General features: G+C 44.9%; 1 protein-coding gene across 2 annotated transcripts in view; it reads right to left on the bottom strand.

Moving 5' to 3' along the window:
• tmem235b (transmembrane protein 235b) overlaps positions 1 to 18,874 on the bottom strand; it is a 53,241-nt gene that overhangs the window by 23,907 nt on the left and 10,460 nt on the right. The window contains exon 2 of one of the 2 annotated variants that reach the window (XM_068004008.1): positions 6,387 to 6,467. The exons of the other annotated variant lie outside the window; for it this stretch is intronic. Coding sequence (XP_067860109.1) covers positions 6,387 to 6,467 — 81 coding nt within the window. The remainder of the gene's footprint in view (positions 1 to 6,386; positions 6,468 to 18,874) is intronic. 2 annotated transcript variants of the gene reach the window in all.

Below are 18,874 nucleotides of genomic sequence, written 5' to 3'. Positions count from 1 at the left end.
GAGTTCAAATCCTGCCATGGCAGCTGGGGAATTTAAATTCAATTAATTAAATAAAATTTGGAATTTAAAAAAAACTAGAATCAGTAATGGTGGCCATGGACCTTCCGGATTGTAGTAAAAACCCATCTGGTTCACTAATGCCTTTTAGGGAAGGAAACCTGCCGTCCTTACCCGGTCTGGCCTATATGTGACTCCAGACCCACAGCAATGTGGTTGATTCTTAATTGCCCTCTGAAATTAGCAAGCCACTCAGTTGTACAATCTCGCTAAAAAAAGTCATAATAAGAATAAAACCGAATGGACCACGAGGCACTGGACACGACAAAGGCAAACCAAGCCCAGTCGACCCTGCAAAGTCCTCCTCACTAACATCTGGGGACTTGTGCCAAAATTGGGAGAGCTGTCCCACAGACTATTCAAGCAACAGTCTGACATAGCCATACTCACAGAATCATACCTTTCAGCCAACGTCCCAGACTCTTCCATCACCATCCCTGGCTATGTCCTGGCCCACCGGCAGGACAGACCCACCAGAGGTGGCAGTACAGTGATATACAGTCAGGAGGGAGTGGCCCTGGGAGTCCTCAATATTGACTCTGGACCTCAGGAAATCTCATGGCATCAGGTCAAATATGGGCAAGCAAACCTCCTACTGATTACCACCTATTGCCCTCCCTCAGCTGATGAATCAGCCCTCCTCTATGTTGAGCACCACTTGGAGGAAGCACTGAGGGTAGCAAGGGCACAGAATGTACTCTGGGTGGGGGACTTCAATGTCCATCACCAAGAGTGGCTCGGTAGCACCACTACTGGCCGAGTCCTGAAGGACATAGCTGCCAGACTGGGCCTGTGGCAGGTGGTGAGCGAACCAACACGAGGGAAAAACTTACTTGACCTCGTCCTCACCAATCCACCTGTCGCAGATGCATCTGTCCATGACAGTATTGGTAGGAGTGACCACCGTGGAGACGAAGTCCCGTCTTCACACTGAGGACGCCATCCAATGTGTTGTGTGGCACTACCACCGTGCTAAATGGGATAGATTCAGAACAGATCTAGCAGCTCAAAACTGGGCATCCATGAGGCGCTGTGGGCCATCAGCAGCAGCAGAATTGTATTCCAGCACAATCTGTAACCTCATGGCCTGGCATATTCCTCACTCTACCATTACCAACAACCCTGGTTCAATGAGGAGTGAAGAAAAGCATGCCAGGAGCAGCACCAGGCGTACCTAAAAATGAGGTGCCAACCTGGTGAAGCTACAACACAGGACTACATGCATGCTAAACAGTGGAAGCAACATGCTATAGACAGAGCTAAGTGATTCCACAACCAATGGATCAGATCAAAGCTCTGCAGTCCTGCCACATCCAGTCGTGAATGGTGGTGGACAATTAAACAACTAACAGTAGGAGGAAGTTCCGTAAACATCCCCATCCTCAATGATGGCAGAGTCCAGCACGTGAGTGCAAAAGACAAGGCTGAAGCGTTTGCAACCATCTTCAGCCAGAAGTGCCAAGTGGATGATCCATCTCAGCCTCCTCCCGATATCCCCACCATCACAGAAGCCAGTCTTCAGCCAATTCGATTCACTCCACGCGATATCAAGAAATGGCTGAGTGCACTGGATACAGCAAAGGCTATGGGCCCAGTCAACATCCCGGTTGTAGTGCTGAAGACTTGTGCTCCAGAACTAGCTGCGCCTCTAGCCAAACTGTTCCAGTACAGCTACAACACTGGCATCTACCCAACAATGTGGAAAATTGCCCAGGTATGTCCTGTCTACAAAAAGCAGGACAAATCCAATCCGGCCAATTACCGCCCCATCAGTCTACTCTCAATCATCAGCAAAGTGAAACAAGGTGTCATCGACAGTGCTATCAAGCGGCACTTACCAATAACCTGCTCACCGATGCTCAGTTTGGGTTCCAACAGGACCTTCTTGGCTCCAGACCTCATTACAGCCTTGGTCCAAACATGGACAAAAGAGCTGAATTCCAGAGGTGAGGTGAGAGTGACTGCCCTTGACATCAAGGCAGCATTTGACCGAGTGTGGCACCAAGGAGCCCTAGTAAAATTGAAGTCAATGGGAATCAGGGGGAAAACTCTCCAGTGGCTGGAGTCATACCTAGCACAAAGGAAGATGGTAGTGGCTGTTGGTGGCCAATCATCTCAGCCCCAGGACATTGCTGCAGGAGTTCCTCAGGGCATTGTTCTAGGCCAAACCATCTTCAGCTGCTTCATCAATGACATTCCCTCCAACATAAGGTCAGAAATGGGGATGTTCGCTGATGACTGCACAGTGTTCAGTTCCATTCGCAACCTCTCAGATAATGAAACAGTCCTTGCCCGCATTCAGCAAGACCTGGACAACATCCAGGCTTGGGCCGATAAGTGGCAAGTAACATTCGCGCCAGACAATGACCATTTCCAATAAGAGAGAATCTAACCACCTCCCCTTGACATTCAACAGCATTACCATCGCCGAACCCCCACCATGAACTTCCTGAGGGTCACCATTGACCAGAAACTTAACTGGACCAGCCACATAAATACCGTGACTACAAGAGCAGGTCAGAGGCTGGGTATTCTGCGGCGAGTGACTCACCTCCTGACTCCCCAAAGCCTTTCCACCATCTACAAGGCACAAGTCAGGAGTGTGATGGAATATTCTCCACTTGCCTGGATGAGTGCAGCTCCAACAACACTCAAGAAGCTTGACGCCATCCAGGACAAAGCAGCCTGCTTGATTGGCACCCCATCCACTACCCTAAACATTCACTCCCTTCACCACTGGCGCACTGTGGTTGCAGTGTGTACCATCCACAGGATGCACTGCAGCAACTCACCAAGGCTTCTTCGACAGCACCTCCCAAACCCGCAACCTCTACCACCTAGAAGAACAACTCCACATGCACATTCGCCTCCAAGTCGCACATCCTCCCGATTTGGAAATATATCGCCGTTCCTTCATCGTCTCTGGGTCAAAATCCTGGAACTCCCTTCCTAACAGCACTGTGGGAGAACCTTCACCACACGGACTGCAGCGGTTCAAGAAGGCGGCTCACCACCACCTTCTCAAGGGCAATTAGGGATGGGCAATAAATGCTAGCCGCGCCTGCAATGCCCACATCCCATGAACGAATAATAAAAAAATATTTCTAAAGCCAGTTGAAGCTGATGGCTCACTGCTTTAATGCACTTACACTGATAATGAACCAGATTGAAGGTCTCAGATTTGATCCCTGGTCTGGGCAAGAACTTGATTGATTTTTGTCTCTATCATATTCTCAAAATATAAAAGTCAAAATTGAATTTCAGATTATGGCTAGTTTTTTCTCCATTCAAGCCTTCAGTTGTAATTTAGAAACACATTCATCAGCAATCATACAGCAGGAATTTTACTCATTACACAATCCTGGACACCATCTGAGTTAATATCCTAGAATGCAGGTACAGATCATCTGAAGCTTCTCGACACTTTGTCTTTATGTGGCCCTTTAGTTATGTCCAGGCCCTCCCTATACTTTGAAAACAGTCGTAAAACAGATTCTGTCCTTTCATCTAAGTTGAATACTTTGATAGGTCTCTTGGAAATGTGATTAGGAGAGAGAACATGAGCTGCCACTTGAGTAGTGGGTTCAAAGAAGAAAGTCAGCAAGGAAAATGCTCATCACTCAGTGTCCTTTAGGAGGCATAAAGCAGGGTTCAGACATTTCTACCTTTGATTTAGTGCAATTTATGAACAGGAGATGGAAAGTCAGAAAATTGCTGCTGAAATTCTCCATTATTGCCTATGTTCTGAACATAATAATGGTCTAATAAATTTTTAGGTAAGCTTGGTTTGGTCTTATTTTACCATTTAAGATTTATGGTTGATATACAAGTAGACATGTAAAACCATTGAAAAACAGTTGCTTTTACAAAGTTTAACTGTCATATGTCAATGGAGTATCAATGTCAGTGGTTTTGACTTAATGCCCTGATTTTACTTGATTGCTAACACCATGTTATGTTTGTAGTGACATCTTAATTTTGCTCCAATACCTACACTTTCCTCCCAAGAGCCAACAGTAGCAGTATGGCAGGATTTGCCCTCTTAAATGACCTAAAAGGTTTGAATTTAAATTATATCTTATGGTAATCAGTTTAACAGGCTTCCATTAATATGGCTCTTGACTCAGCTGTGAGAAGTTACAAAGGAATAGCCTGTGCTGATTTGCTCCCTGACTTTATGTTGCTCACTGTAAGAAACACATAGTCTATCCTCGGGCAGGTCAGATGCTCATCAATCGCTGTGTTACAAGGCTGCTTTGTTCTCCCAGTTTGCAGGCACCAAACGGCTGCCCTATTGTAGCTCGCTGGTGCAATATCAGATGGTCCGGAGGCCAACCCAGCTGGCAGGAAGGTAGGTCAGGTGTGGGGTGAGGGGGAAGAGCGCGACTGCAGGCTAAGGGAGTGGTGGGAGCCTGGGGTGGCAGCAACACACATTATTTTTGTGGTATCTGGAAGGGCACACCTCAAATTTTAAACTTATTTTCTTGGTGCCTCTTTTGCTGCACCACCTGGTAAAAGTAGGTGGAGTCTACCCAGTTATCCATCAAAATTGCACTCAGGATCCTATGTACGTCAGAGTAATATTTAACCTCAAGGTTACCTGCGTAACCTTTGAGCCTGCCCTGCAAAACCTCTTCCTCGTCTCTCTCATTGTTCCATCTCCTTCCCCATTTTCCTCACTATCGAAGAATCTGTCTCTCTTTCCATCTTCAATTCTCTTCCTATCTCTCTTCCACCAAAGATATTTTTAACCTCACAATCTCCCTCTCTCCATACCGTATTCTTCAATTGCTCTCTCCTCACTACCTCCCTCTCCCAACACTTGTACCAATCAGATGGGGCCTGTGATTAAATGTACCCCTGCGTGACTTTCTGGAAGTGAGAGGTACCAGTGCGTATGCTTGAAAACATCGAAACACTGTAATATTTTGGGCAGGACACAATTCGTTCATCTCACCTACCCTTCCAAACCTCCCATCACTCTCCTCTGATTGTGAAACTAATAGCCCTGTTTCCATTTCCTAATAGGAATTTATCCAGCCTTTTTAAAAATGTGTCATGGGTTTTGGTCCCCTCAACCCTGCTGGTAATTTGTTCCACAAATCAATCACCCTCTTACTAAACAATTTGCCTGAACATATGAGTCACACTGAAAAAGCTGGGATTCACACTGAAAAAGCTGGGATTCACACTGAAAAAGCTGGGATTCACACTGAAAAAGCTGGGATTCACTGAAAATACTGGGACTCACACTGGAAGTTCTGGGACTCACACTGGACGTTCTGGGACTCACACTGGAAGTTCTGGGACTCACACTGGAAGCTCTGGGACTCACACTGAAAGTTCTGGGACTCACACTGGAAGTTCTGGGACTCACACTGGAAGCTCTGGGACTCACACTGAAAGTTCTGGGACTCACACTGAAAGTACTGGGACTCACACTGGAAGTTCTGGGACTCACACTGGAAGCTCTGGGACTCACACTGAAAGTTCTGGGACTCACACTGAAAGTACTGGGACTCACACTGGAAGTTCTGGGACTCACACTAAAAATACTGGGACTCACTAAAAATACTAGGACTCACAGAAAGTACTCGGACTCACACTGAAAGTTCTGGGACTCACACTGAAAGTACTGGGACTCACACTGGAAGCTCTGGGACTCACACTGAAAGTTCTGGGACTCACACTGAAAGTACTGGGACTCACACTGGAAGTTCTGGGACTCACACTAAAAATACTGGGACTCACTAAAAATACTAGGACTCACAGAAAGTACTCGGACTCACACAGAAAGTTCTGGGACTCACGCAGAAAGTACTCGGACTCACGCAGAAAGTACTCGGACTCACGCAGAAAGTTCTGGGACTCACGCAGAAAGTACTCGGACTCACGCAGAAAGTACTCGGACTCACGCAGAAAGTACTCGGACTCACACTGAAAGTACCGGGACTCACACTGAAAGTACCGGGACTCACTGAAAACACTGGGACTCACACTGAAAGTGCTGGGACTCACACTGAAAGTACTGGGACTCACACTGAAAGTACTGGGACTCACTGAAAACACTGGGACTCACACTGAAAGTGCTGGGACTCACACTGAAAGTACTGGGACTCACTGAAAACACTGGGACTCACACTGAAAGTGCTGGGACTCACACTGAAAGTGCTGGGACTCACTCTGAAAGTACTGGGACTCACACTGAAAGTGCTGGGACTCACACTGAAAGTACTGGGACTCACACTGAAAGTTCTGGGACTCACACTGAAAGTACTGGCACATACACAGAAAATTCTCGGACTCACACAAAAACTACTGGGACTTACACAGTAAATGACGCTGTGATTCGGGTACATTCTGACTCTCTTCCCCAAAGGGATCTATTAAAGCAATGCAAGCATTTTTACCTGAAAAGAAAAAGAATGAGAGAATATTTTACACAGAAATCTCAAATATTGTTTAAATATTTGTAGGAAAGAGTAATGAATGTATCACACCCTCATATCTGTTTAATGTATTTAAATAATCTCATTCACTAGTGTAACTTTTAGTTTTCATTTTTCAAAACATGAGCTATAAAATTAGGGGATTGCTAATATACAGGGGGATGATTTACAGGTGTTCTGAGAAAATACAACTAATTGTGAAGATTCAGTACCACTAAAGCCCTGTTCATCAATAAATATGTCTTTAAGTGAGACTTTATCTGGGCTTCAACTGATGTGACAAGTAACATTCATGGCACACAAGTGCCAGACAATGACCATCTCCAACAAGAGTCTAACTACCTCTTCTTGACATTCAACGGCATTGCCATCTCCAAATCCCCCACCATCAACATCCTGTGGGTTGCCATTGACCAGGAACTCAAGTAGACCAGCCACATTGATGTCTTGGCTAATAGAGCAGGTCAGAGGCTGGGTATTCTGCAGCGAGTAGCACACTTCCTGATACCCCAAAGCCTCTAAATCAACTACAAGGCACAAGTCAGGAGTGTGATGGAATACTCTCCATTTGCCTGGTTGGGTGCAGCTTCAACAACACTCAAGAAGCTCGACATCATCCAGGGACAAAGCAGCCCGCTTGATCGGAAGCCCATCAGCCACCTTAAACTTCCACTCCCTCCACCACCGGCACACCGTGGCTGCAGTGTGTACTGTCTACAGGATGCATCACAGCTACTCGTCAAGGCTTCTTCGACAGCACCTCCCAAACCCACGACTTCTGTCTCCTGGAAGGACAAGAGCAGCAGGTGCATGGGAACACCCCACCTGCACATTCCCCTCCAAGTCACACACCATTCCAACTTGGACATATATCGCCGTTCCTTCATTGTCGCTGGGTCAAAGTCTTGGAACTCCCTACCTAACAGCACTGTGGGAGAACCTTCACCACACGGACTGCAGCAGTTCAAGAAGAAGGCTCACCACCACCTTCTCAAGGGCAACTAGGGATGGGCAATAAATGTTGGCCTTGCCAGTGACGCCCACATCCCCAGAATGAATAAAAGTATCTTAGCTGGTGCATAGGACTAAGAAAGCAAGTGACACAGAAGGTTAACATCGAGGGGGTAGAGACAGCAACATGGAGCCAGATCTTGCTCCGGAGACTGCTATCATCATCATCATAGTTCACAAAGAGTTATTTCCTTCTGCTTCTCCTCTCCATCTCATCATCGTCTTCCTCCTCTTTATCATCATGTATCCCGTCATTGCTGTGATGGATTTGTAGGAAACAAGAGCATAAGAATGGGTGAGCATAACTCCTTGGGTTTCAGGAGATAGAGAAGGATATAGAAATTCCTGGCTGCATGCTGCTTCACAGGGATACCCTGGCGACTGTACAGGTGTTCACCCGTTAACCTGCAGCCTACACTCTCCCACCAATCTCGCCGACTTTCACGGTTAGACCAGAGTGTCTCCCCAGCAACTCCATGGCTTGCTCCTCAGAGTGGGGGGAGGGGTCAACTTTCTGATTCTCCTGTCCCCTGCCTTTCATGGGCATTGTGTGCGAGTTTCTCCTGTAAGATTAAAGGAATTACGTGAAAGCCAGCAATTGAGGGATGTCTCCCATTTGGTATCAGGCAGCTGATGTAATAGATTTGCTGGTATCATCCTGTTAAAATAAAGAAAGAGCTAAAGTTCTGCATGCAAGCAAGTGCCATTAGGGGGAGGTGGCAACATGTACTGTAAAGTCCCAAGTTAATGAACCCCTTAACCACAGTGCAGTGTGTCAGGTATTAATTTTAGAGAGTGAACAGTGTGTTGGTGCCCAAGGATAATAAAGGACAGCAGCCAGTGTGTCACTTTGCATGTCCTTGTCAGGTCATTGAACTTTTTCTGTCAATGATCTGCAGTTCAAAGGTGTCGTTCGGTGCCAATGCCACTTCCCTCCACATGCCACATAAGACCTTTTCTGCAGTTTCCCCCCATGGCACTGAGCAATCTTTCTCTCCTTTGCTGCACCGCATGCAGGAGCATCTGATTCTTGGTTTCATTGAATTGGTGCTTTGCTTCTCTGCCTCCTTGCAATGACCTGCTGCCTGGTGGGTGCCTCTGCCAGGTTCTCTACTTGAAGACATGCTTTAAAAGAGCACAAAATAGCATACAAGGCTACGGACCAAATGCTGGAATATGGGATTAGAGGAGACAAGGCTGATGGCCGGCGCGGACACGATGGGCCGAAGGGCCTCTATCCGTGCTGTATAACTCTATGACTCTCTCTATGACTCTATGACCATCCAGTGCAACCAACTGACAGTCAACTCAATGTGTCATACACTCTTTTATTTACCTATTTACCTGCTGCTCTACCCGGCCTGCTACTGCAATCTTCAGCCATCCTTGGCTTTTTAAAGGCTGCAGTCTTAATTGCCAAGTGCCCGCCAGCACATTAATTCCATTTTACATGGGATTTAATCTATTGAACTGCCGGTGTGTATTTAAATGAGCTGACTCCAGAAACTATGAGGGGCCAGTGCGGTAAGGGTATTGACGGATATGAAACAAAGGGTGATAAATGGAGTCAAGGTACAGATCAACCATGATCTAATTTAATGGAGGTACAGGCTCGAGGGGCTTAATGAGCGACTCCTGTTCCTATAGGAAGCATTAGTGAGTAGAAGTCCCATCTCAAGGGCGCAACAGGGTGTAAGTAGCCTCCATATTTTAATTTTCTCCTCATTCTTCTGCCAATTTCATTCCCTTACTCACCTTCCAGGCCAATCCTCATTTCTCAGCCTAGATGCTGAGCGTTGGCATTGCCTACAGTCACGAGGGGGGCATCACTGCCGTGGTCCTGTCTTCAACCGATGTCCAAGCACATACCCCTCAAGCAGGGGGTCACTGGGCAGTGATCAGAAATGCTGATCCTGATCGATTCTTTGTGGTGCTGCTGAGGCAAGATGTAGTGTCCCTGCCACCGGTGAAGGTGAGATCAGCCAATTCAACAGATTGTAATCAGATCAGAGCTGAAGCCTTTCTGTCTGCTCACTGCCTTAACCAGCTGAGGTGATGGTGGGGGGGAGGGGTAGAACTTAACCCTTTTATCATAATATTTAGATATGATAATGATATCTGACCAATTACAGCTACATCAGAGTGTAACAAAGCAGTTCAATGACATAGTCAATGTTGTTGATTCAGCAAGAGTTGTTTCTCTCACTGCATCAATATGTTTTCTGACATTTGCAACATACTTTTGCTTTAAATATTAGTTTATATTCCTAGAAATGTTTGTGATGCACCATAATATTGCAGCGTTTAAGTTTGTCACACTAGATAAATTACATATACAATAGTTACACGTTACGGTTAAATGCTGTCAGCATAAGCACCTTGTTCAAAATTTGTTTGTGCTCTTCTGCCTCCAAGATCTTGGTGATAAAAACATTTTGTAAGGCACCTTGAGGCTAACCTATCTCAGAAACAAATTAGGCCATAAAATATTTAATCATTTCTCATCTCAGTAAACCTCGAGGAAAAGAAAGCTGCGTTTAATAAAATCTCACACAAAATAGAGACAATCAAACAGAGAGAAAGTGTGATCTGCATTTTAAAATACTTTACCATGTAAAATTGAGAATTATAGGGATAATAAATAGAATATTTTACAAATTAAAATATATATTTTTTCTTTGCCAATTTTCTCCCCTCCCCTCCCCTTCTTTCCCCCTCCTTACGGCGTTGACTCCTTGCTGGGATTTGGTTCCGCAGTCCCTTAGTACGTTCATGTGTGAAGTTAGACAGAGAGTGTAGAGGGGCAATTTGATTGTAGGGCCATTACTACCAAGTCCAGTCTTGTCCACATCCTATATCCACATCCAAACACTTCCAGCAAGTGAACAGTGAGCAGAAGCAGGATGTCGAGCTGATCTTCTCTCAGGGGCTCTGAAGCCAATTGTAGCAACTCTAAGGTCAGCTAATTCAACAGGCTGGATATTGAAATTGGGAACCTTCCTCATGTGTATAGGCCAACAGGATAAACTTGCTGAGCCATGGGAGCAGCCCCTACCCAAAACATGATTCGGGTTTGAATTTCCAACTAATAACCACCATTAATACATTCCCTTATTGTCCTGACCTCTGAATTGTCCTTACACATCCAAAATCTCACCTCTGAGTTAGAAGGTTGTGGTTTCAAGTCCCACTCCAGAGACTTGAGCACAAAACCTGGGCTGATTCCTCAGTACACTACTGAGGGGGTGCAGCACTGTCGGAGGTGCCATCTTTCAGATGGGACGTTAAACCAAGACCCCGTCTGCCCGCTCAGGTGGACGTAAAAGATCCCATGGCACCATTTTGGAGAAGAGATGGGGAGTTTTCCCAATATCCTGGTTAACAGTTATCCTTCACCCAACATCATCAAAAACAGATTATCTGGTCATTATCTCATTGCTGTTTGTAGGACCTTGCTGTGCGCAGATTAGCTGCCGCATTTCCTACATTACAACAATGACTACACTTCAATAGTACAATCTGTAACCTCATGGCCCGGCATATTCCTCACTCTACCATTACCAACAAGCCAGGGGATCAACCCTGGTTCAATGAGGAGTGTAGAAGACCATGCCAGGAGCAGCACCAGGCGCACCTAAATATGAGATGCCAACCTGGTGAAGCTACAACTCAGGACTATGTGCATGCTAAACAGTAGAAGCAACATGCTATAGACCGAGCTAAGCGATTCCACAACCATCGGATCAGATCAAAGCTCTGCAGTCCTGCCACATCCAGTAGTGAATGGTAATGGACAGTTAAACAACTAACGGGAGGAGGAGGCTCTGTAAACATCCCCATCCTCAATGATGGCAGAGTCTAGCACGTGAGTGCAAAAGATAAGGCTGAAGCATTTGCAACCATCTTCAGCCAAAAGTGCAGAGTAGATGATCCATCTTGGCCTCCTCCTGATATCCCCTCCATCACAGAAGCCAATCTTCAGCCAATTCGATTCACTCCACGTGATATCAAGAAACGGCTGAGTGCACTGGATACAACAAAGACTACAGGCACCGACAACATCCTGCTGCAGTGCTGAAGACTTGTGCTCCAGAACTAGCCACGCCTCTAGCCAAACTGTTCCAGTACAGCTACAAGACTGGCATCTACCCGACAATGTGGAAAATTGCCCAGGTATGTCCTGTCCACAAAATGCAAGACAAATCCAATCTGGCCAATTACTGCCCCATCAGTCTACTCTCAATCATCAGCAAAGTGATGGAAGGTGTCGTCAACAGTGCTATCAAGAGGCATTTAGTCACCAATCACCTGCTCACCGACGCTCAGTTTCATTCCACCAGGACCACTCTGCTCCAGACCTCATTACAGCCTTGGTCCAAACATGGACAAAAGAGCCGAATTCCAGAGATGAGGTGCGAGTGACTGCCCTTCACAGCAAGACAGCATTTGACCGAGTGTGGCACCAAGAAGCCCTAGTAAAATTGAAGTCAATGGAAATCACGGGGAAAACTGCCAGTGGCTGGAGTCATACCTAGCACAAAGGAAGATGGTAGTGGTTGTTGGAGGCCAATCATCTCAGCCCCAGGACATTGCTGCAGGAGTTCCTCAGGGCAGTGTCCTAGGCCCAACCATCTTCAGCTGCTTCATCAATGACCTTCCCGCCATCATAAGGTCAGAAATGGGGATGTTCGCTGATGATTGCACAGTGTTCAGTTCCATTCGCAACCCCTCAGATAATGAAGCAGTCCGTGCCCGCATGCAGCAAGACCTGGACAACATCCAGGCTTGGGCTCATAAGTGGCAAGTAACATTCGCGCCAGACAAGTGCCAGGCAATGACCATCTCCAACAAGAGAGAGTCTAACCACCTCCCCTTGACATTCAATGGCATTACCATCACCGAATCCCCACCATCAGCATCCTGGGGGTCACCATTGACCAGAAACTTAACATAAATACTGTGGCTACTAGAGCAGGTCAGAGGCTGGGTATTCTGCGGTGAGTGACTCACCTCCTGACTCCTCAAAGCCTTTCCACTATTTACAAGGCACAAGTCAGGAGTGTGGTGGAATACTCTCCACTTGCCTGGATGAGTGCAGCTCCAACAACACTCAAGAAGTTCGACACTATCCAGGACAAAGCAGCCCGCTTGATTGGCACCCCGTCCACCACCCTAATCATTCACTCCCTTCACCACCGGTGCATAGTGGGTGCAGTGTGTACCATCCACAGGATGCACTGCAGCAACTTGCCAAGGTTTCTTCGACAGCACCTCCTAAACCTACGACCTCTACCACCTAGAAGGACAAGGGCAGCAGGCACATGGGATCAACACCACCTGCATGTTCCCCTCCAAGTCACAAACCATCCTGACTTTTTTTTTTATTCGTTCATGGGATGTGGGCGTCGCTGGCGAGGCCAGCATCTATTGCCCATCCATAATTGCCCTTGAGAAGGTGGTGGTGAGCCGCCTTCTTGAACCGCTGCAGTCCGTGTGGTGACGGTTCTCCCACGGTGCTGTTAGGTAGGGAGTTCCAGGATTTTGACCCAGCAACAATGAAGGAACGGCGATATATTTCCAAGTCGGGATGGTGTTTGACTTGCAGGGGAACGTGCAGGTGGTGTTGTTCCCAAGTGCCTCCTGCCCTTGTCCTTCTAGGTGGTAGAGGTCGTGGGTTTGGGAGGTGCTGTGAAGAAGCCTTGGCGAGTTGCTGCAGTGCATCCTGTGGATGGTACACACTGCAGCCACAGTGCACCGGTGGTGAAGGGAGTGAATGTTTAGGGTGGTGGATGGGGTGCCAATCAAGCGGGCTGCTTTGTCCTGGATGGTGTCGAGCTTATTGAGTGTTGTTGGACTTGGAAATATATCGCTGTTCCTTCATTGTCGCTGGGTCAAAATCCTGGAACTCCCTTCCTAACAGCACTGTGGGAGAACCTTCACCACATGGACTGCAGCGATTCAAGAAGGTGGCTCAGCACCACCTTCTAAAGGGCAATTAGAGATGGGCAATAAATGCTGGCCCTGCCAGCAACGCCCAAATCCCACGAACGAATAAAAAAAAATTGGCTGTAAAGCGCTTTGGGATGTCCTGAGGTCGAGAAAGATGCTATACAAATGTAAGTCTTTATTTAACTGTTACTGTATATCACTATTGTCCCCAGCCATGATATCTGATGACATCGTACAACAAGTGGAGATTTGTCGGAATTATACCAGGGCTTAAAGGGTTAATTTATAAGGCCAGGTTGCATAAACTTGGAATGTATTCCCATGAGTTTTGAAGGTTGAGGGGTGATCTAATCTATTTAAAATGATAAAGGGATTCGATAGGGTAGATAAAGAGAAACTATTTCCTCTAATGAGGGAATCTAGAACAAGGGGCACAATCTTAAAATTAGAGCTGGGAGTGAAATCAGGAAGTACTTTTTCACACAAGGGGTAGTGGAAATCAGGAATTCTTCACAAAAGGCTGTGGATGCTGGTTTAATTGAAATTTTCAAGACTGAGTTCGACAGATTTTTGTTAGGTAAGGGTATCAAGGGATATGGATCAAAGGCGGATAATTGGAGTTGAGGTACAGATCAGTCATAATCTAATTGAATGGGGGAACAGGCTCGAGGGGCTGAATGGCCTACTCCTATTCTTATGTAACAAGTAACTGAATTGTTGTCTTTATAATGATGCCATGGTATGGTATGGAAGGGGCTTCTGTCTACAACTCCCAAATACTGAACCCCTAATCTCAGCTTTGTTGCTGCTATGTGGAGTGTGAGCAAACTCAAAGTGCTAACTGACAAAGTGACCCTGGGACTTTTTAAATTTTCTTTTGCCAGCCAGGTATCTGATATATGGAAAATCATCACCATGTTTAACAGTCTCCAAACTCTCAAGTAGAGTTCCGCTTTGCCTGATGTGGTATGCGCACTCTCTCCCCATAAGGACACACCTCTTTTTTAAATCTAGAGAGTTTAGATGCAGCTTGGCAGAGCCAGGTTGGCTTAGCAAACCTCCAGGCAGGCAGGGGTACTGCTGGTCTTTAACCAGCTAAATCCCACAGCCTATCAGCATGGTGCATTGGTAAGCTCTTCCTTGCTTGTCTAGCTAAGACCATCCGACCCATTACGAGACTGGCTTACAGGGTTATCTGGATCTAAGTGGGAACAATCCAAGGCCCAAATAGGGTTGCCAACCCTCCAGGATTGCCCTGGACTCTCCAGGAATTAAAGACTAATCTCCAGACACTACTGCGAGCAAACCCAGAATAACATAGGAACGTAAGTAGGCCATTCAGCCCCTCGAGCCTGTTATACCATTCAATGAGATCATGGCTGATCTGTATCCTAACTCCATCCACCTGCCTTGACTCCATATTCCTTAATACCATTGGCCAGCAAAAGGCTATCGATCTCAGTTTTAAAATTATTAACTGAGCTAGCTTTTGTGGGAGAGAGTTCCACACTTATATCACCTTTTGTGTGAAGAAGTGTTTCCTAACTTCTCTCCCGAATGGCCTGGCTCTGATTTTAAGTTTATGTCCCCTTGTCCTAGACGCCCCCACCAGCAGAAAAAGGGCAGTCACTCTCACCTCACCTCTGGAATTCAGCTCTTTTGTCCATGTTTGGATCAAGGCTGTAATGAGGTCTGGAGCCGAGCGGTCCTGGTGGAGCCCAAACTGAGCATCGGTGAGCAGGTTATTGGTGAGTAAGTGCCGCTTGATAGCACTGTCGATGATACCTTCCATCACTTTGCTGATGGAAGGTATCATCGACAGTAATTGGTCAGATTGCTGGTCTAACTAGGGCTTTGTATAGCTCTAGCAAAACTTCCTCCCCTTTATATTCTAGCCTTCTAATTATAAAGGATAACATTCCATTAGCCTTTTTGATTATTTTTTGTACCTGATCACTACATTTTAGTGATCTGTGTACATGGACCCCTAAATCTCTTTGGACCTCTACTGTTCCTAGCTTTTCACCATTTAAAAATACACAGATCTATCCTTTTTTGTTCCAAAATGGATGACCCCACACTTACCTGCATTGAAATCCATCTGCCACAGTTTTGCCCACTCACTTGGTCTATCAATGTCTCTTTGTAATTTTATGCTCCCATCTACCCTACTTACTATTCCACCAATCTTTGCACCATTAGCAAACTTGGATATATGGCTCTCTATTGCATTATTAAGTCATTAAGAAATAGAGTGAATAGTTGAGGTTCCAGCATAGATCCTTGTGGGACACCACTAGTCACTTCCTTCCAATTCGAGTACATACCCATTATCCCTACTCTCTGTCTTCTACCGCCTAACCAATCTCCTAACCAGATCATTAATTTGCCTTTAGTTCCATAAGCTTTAATTTTAGCTAACAGTCTCTCATGTGGAACCTTATCAAATGCCTTCTGGAAGTCCTTATAAACTACATCTATAGACATTCTCCAGTCTAATACTTTAGTTACTTCCTCAGAAAATTAAATAAGGTCCGTCAGACATGACCTACTCTTTACAAATCCATGTTGGCTCTCTGTAATCAGCTCAAATTTATCTAAGTGCTCAGTCACTGTGTCCTTAATTATAGATTCCAATAACTTCCCCACAACAGATGTTAGACAACAGGTCTATAATTTCCTGGTTTCTCTCACCTTTCTTAAAGAATGGAATTACATTTGCAATTTTCCAATCTAAATGGACAATTCCTGAATCAAGAGAGCTTCGGAAGATGATGGCTAAAGCATCTGCAATTTCCTCACCTATTTCTTTAAAACCCTGGGAGCAATAAAAAATTGCTTTTTAAAAATTTTCTTTGAACACTTTTGTTTATTAGTTATGAAAATATCAGACGTGGGGGAAAATGCTATTGACTGACAGTGAAGAATCATCCAATCGGGTAATGAAGAGTCTATTCACTTTCCGATTGGCGTAGTAAGGTAGTGCACCATGAGGATGGGCATGTCGGGCGGCCAATGGTGGGGGTGGGGCAGCTGGAGGCAGGAGGTCATGTGATGAAACCTCCAAGAATATGTCCAACCAAAGTTGGCAACCCTAGGTCCAATGGTCTATACCTCAAGTGTCCACTAATGAGCCAGGTTGTCTGTTCAATTACCAAAAATGCCTTGGAGTGCTGTAGACCTGCTTAGCTTAGGTATCTGATTACAAAAGTCTGGCATAGATGGTTGACTTGGTATCACCAGATCTACCATCTTGGAACCATACTGACCCCATAGAAGCTCTGCTTACTTTCACCCCCAAGGAGGATAGTCACCAGTTGGTCTGGGGCTTTTTCCTGCACCTCCTGGTGGCCAGTATCACAGTGTATTGATTGAGGCCTAAGAACATGGGGCCTGTCCAGCCTCTGAGCTGGGGATGGTGTGTGATGCAGGGAAATCCAACAAAGAAGAAAGGCACAAAAACATTCAAAAGAATGTAGTTGCACAGTCAAAATAAGAATATGAGTAGAACATGAGAATTTTTAGGGACAGGAAAAGAACATTAAAGTCAAACAAGCCCAATCTTTTTAGAGATAACCTGTTTTCTGACCTTTTTTCTCAAACTTTCTTCTCCAGAAATGTATCTAGCGGTCTCTTGAATCTTTTAAACTGTCTTTTTCGATGGCCTTCTCTGGTCATTTATTCAACAAGTCTATTACTCTTTTTTCCGAGGGCTGCCAAACCAATCGTGAACGATTTAACTTTCCTTTCTTGCCAGTATGACTCCAGAATCATTAAACTACAGAGTTGAACCCATCCATGCTTAATTCTAGAAATAACTATTTTAAATGGAGTCAAGTGATGCTGGCACAGTGTCAATCTACACTTGGGCACAAATTCCTGACCACAAGTGGTCTACAACGAGTATACTGTTGGACTGCTGTGCTTGGTTTTAATTTTTGAGGCTTTTGGACTTTAGTCAAGCATAAACAATATCAACTGTTAACAAAAATATTGTATTAAGGAAATCCTCATGTTTCACCAGAAGCACAAAACCAGACCTGCTGACTTTTATGACTGGTGTGGGATGGTATTTTTGAGAACAGTACTATTATAATAGGACAGGTTATCAATAGGTTGTTGTTGGGCTCAATTTTAATGCAAGGGTGTATAGTATTTAGCTGATATTACACTGTAATGTAGTTTGATACTGGCCTACTCCTGCTCCTATTTCTTATGTTCTTATGACAGGGGAGCAAAGTCTGATAGAGCAGGCAGGAACCCCATTTATCTAAGTTGTGTTTCAAAGTGAATCTGAAATGGAGTCAGCTCTACAGTAAATGCCCCATGTCAAAGCCTCTCACCACAACAAAGCAGAGCACTTCATACTGAGAACACTATTGCAGAGTAATATAAGTGACCCTCTGACCTGTACTGCAACTCCAGGCCACAGAGGTGCCATGGTAACATGACATCACCACATAGCTGTGACTCCTGGACACTTGGATGGGTGCATTCGAAGGTACCAAATGCAGAGCTGTGCAAACACTGCAGACCTCATATCTGGTAGTACCAGGAGTGAGCCATAATCTTACCAGTGGCACAATGTAAATCTGGCTGCAGTGGTTTGGGGGGAGTGGTGGCATGATCCAATATTGTTGCCGGCTCTTCGTAAATGCAGGACAAATTGTCTGTTGATACTGTTTCAGGATCACTTGCTCTCCACTTTTCACAATAATTAAGTATTTATCAATTATGGGTTTTTTATTATTAAAGAACTTGAATTTATATGTTCACCTGATGGCAGCCAAGGCAATTAAGTAAGAAGTTAATAAATAGAAGAAATATAAATTGTTAAAAAACAATTTTGTGCTAAAGAAATAATTATGCTTCACCAGTGGAACAAAAGTGCACCAATGACTGACTTCTTATTGGATCGTGGTTGGTTAACAATCCAAATTTGGAAAGCCAGATTATGAATCGAAAACCTGAATTAACATGAATCCTTATCCCTCATCAGAAGGAGCTTAATTTAACTGAGCAACTTTTGACTTGTAGACTGTTACAGTGGTATAAGAGTATTTTGTTGTTGGACTCAATTTTAATGCAAGAGTATATAACATTTAACTGATATTACACTGTAATGTAGTTTGATACTGGCCAGTATTGTGCAAGTGATTATGTAAAAATTGTACAAATGCAATGCCCATTCTCATAGGAAGACAATGTCCAAATTTAAGAACTGCTTGTTAAACTGCTAGTATGTTTTGCAAACTGAAAGACTAATGTTTCCTTCTTCAAAATGTTGAGATTTAATATACTGTAATAAACTCAACAAATTGTACGTTGATTTTTTTAAAATTTAAGCTGAAAAAGAAACAGCCAACAAAGCATTTGAAAAATTCTACCTTATGCCAATCTATTTTCAA

Source organism: Heptranchias perlo, chromosome 23 (genome assembly GCF_035084215.1).
Source record: "Heptranchias perlo isolate sHepPer1 chromosome 23, sHepPer1.hap1, whole genome shotgun sequence".
Classification (NCBI taxonomy): domain Eukaryota; kingdom Metazoa; phylum Chordata; class Chondrichthyes; order Hexanchiformes; family Hexanchidae; genus Heptranchias; species Heptranchias perlo.
This window is presented reverse-complemented; position numbering and strand designations above follow the sequence as displayed.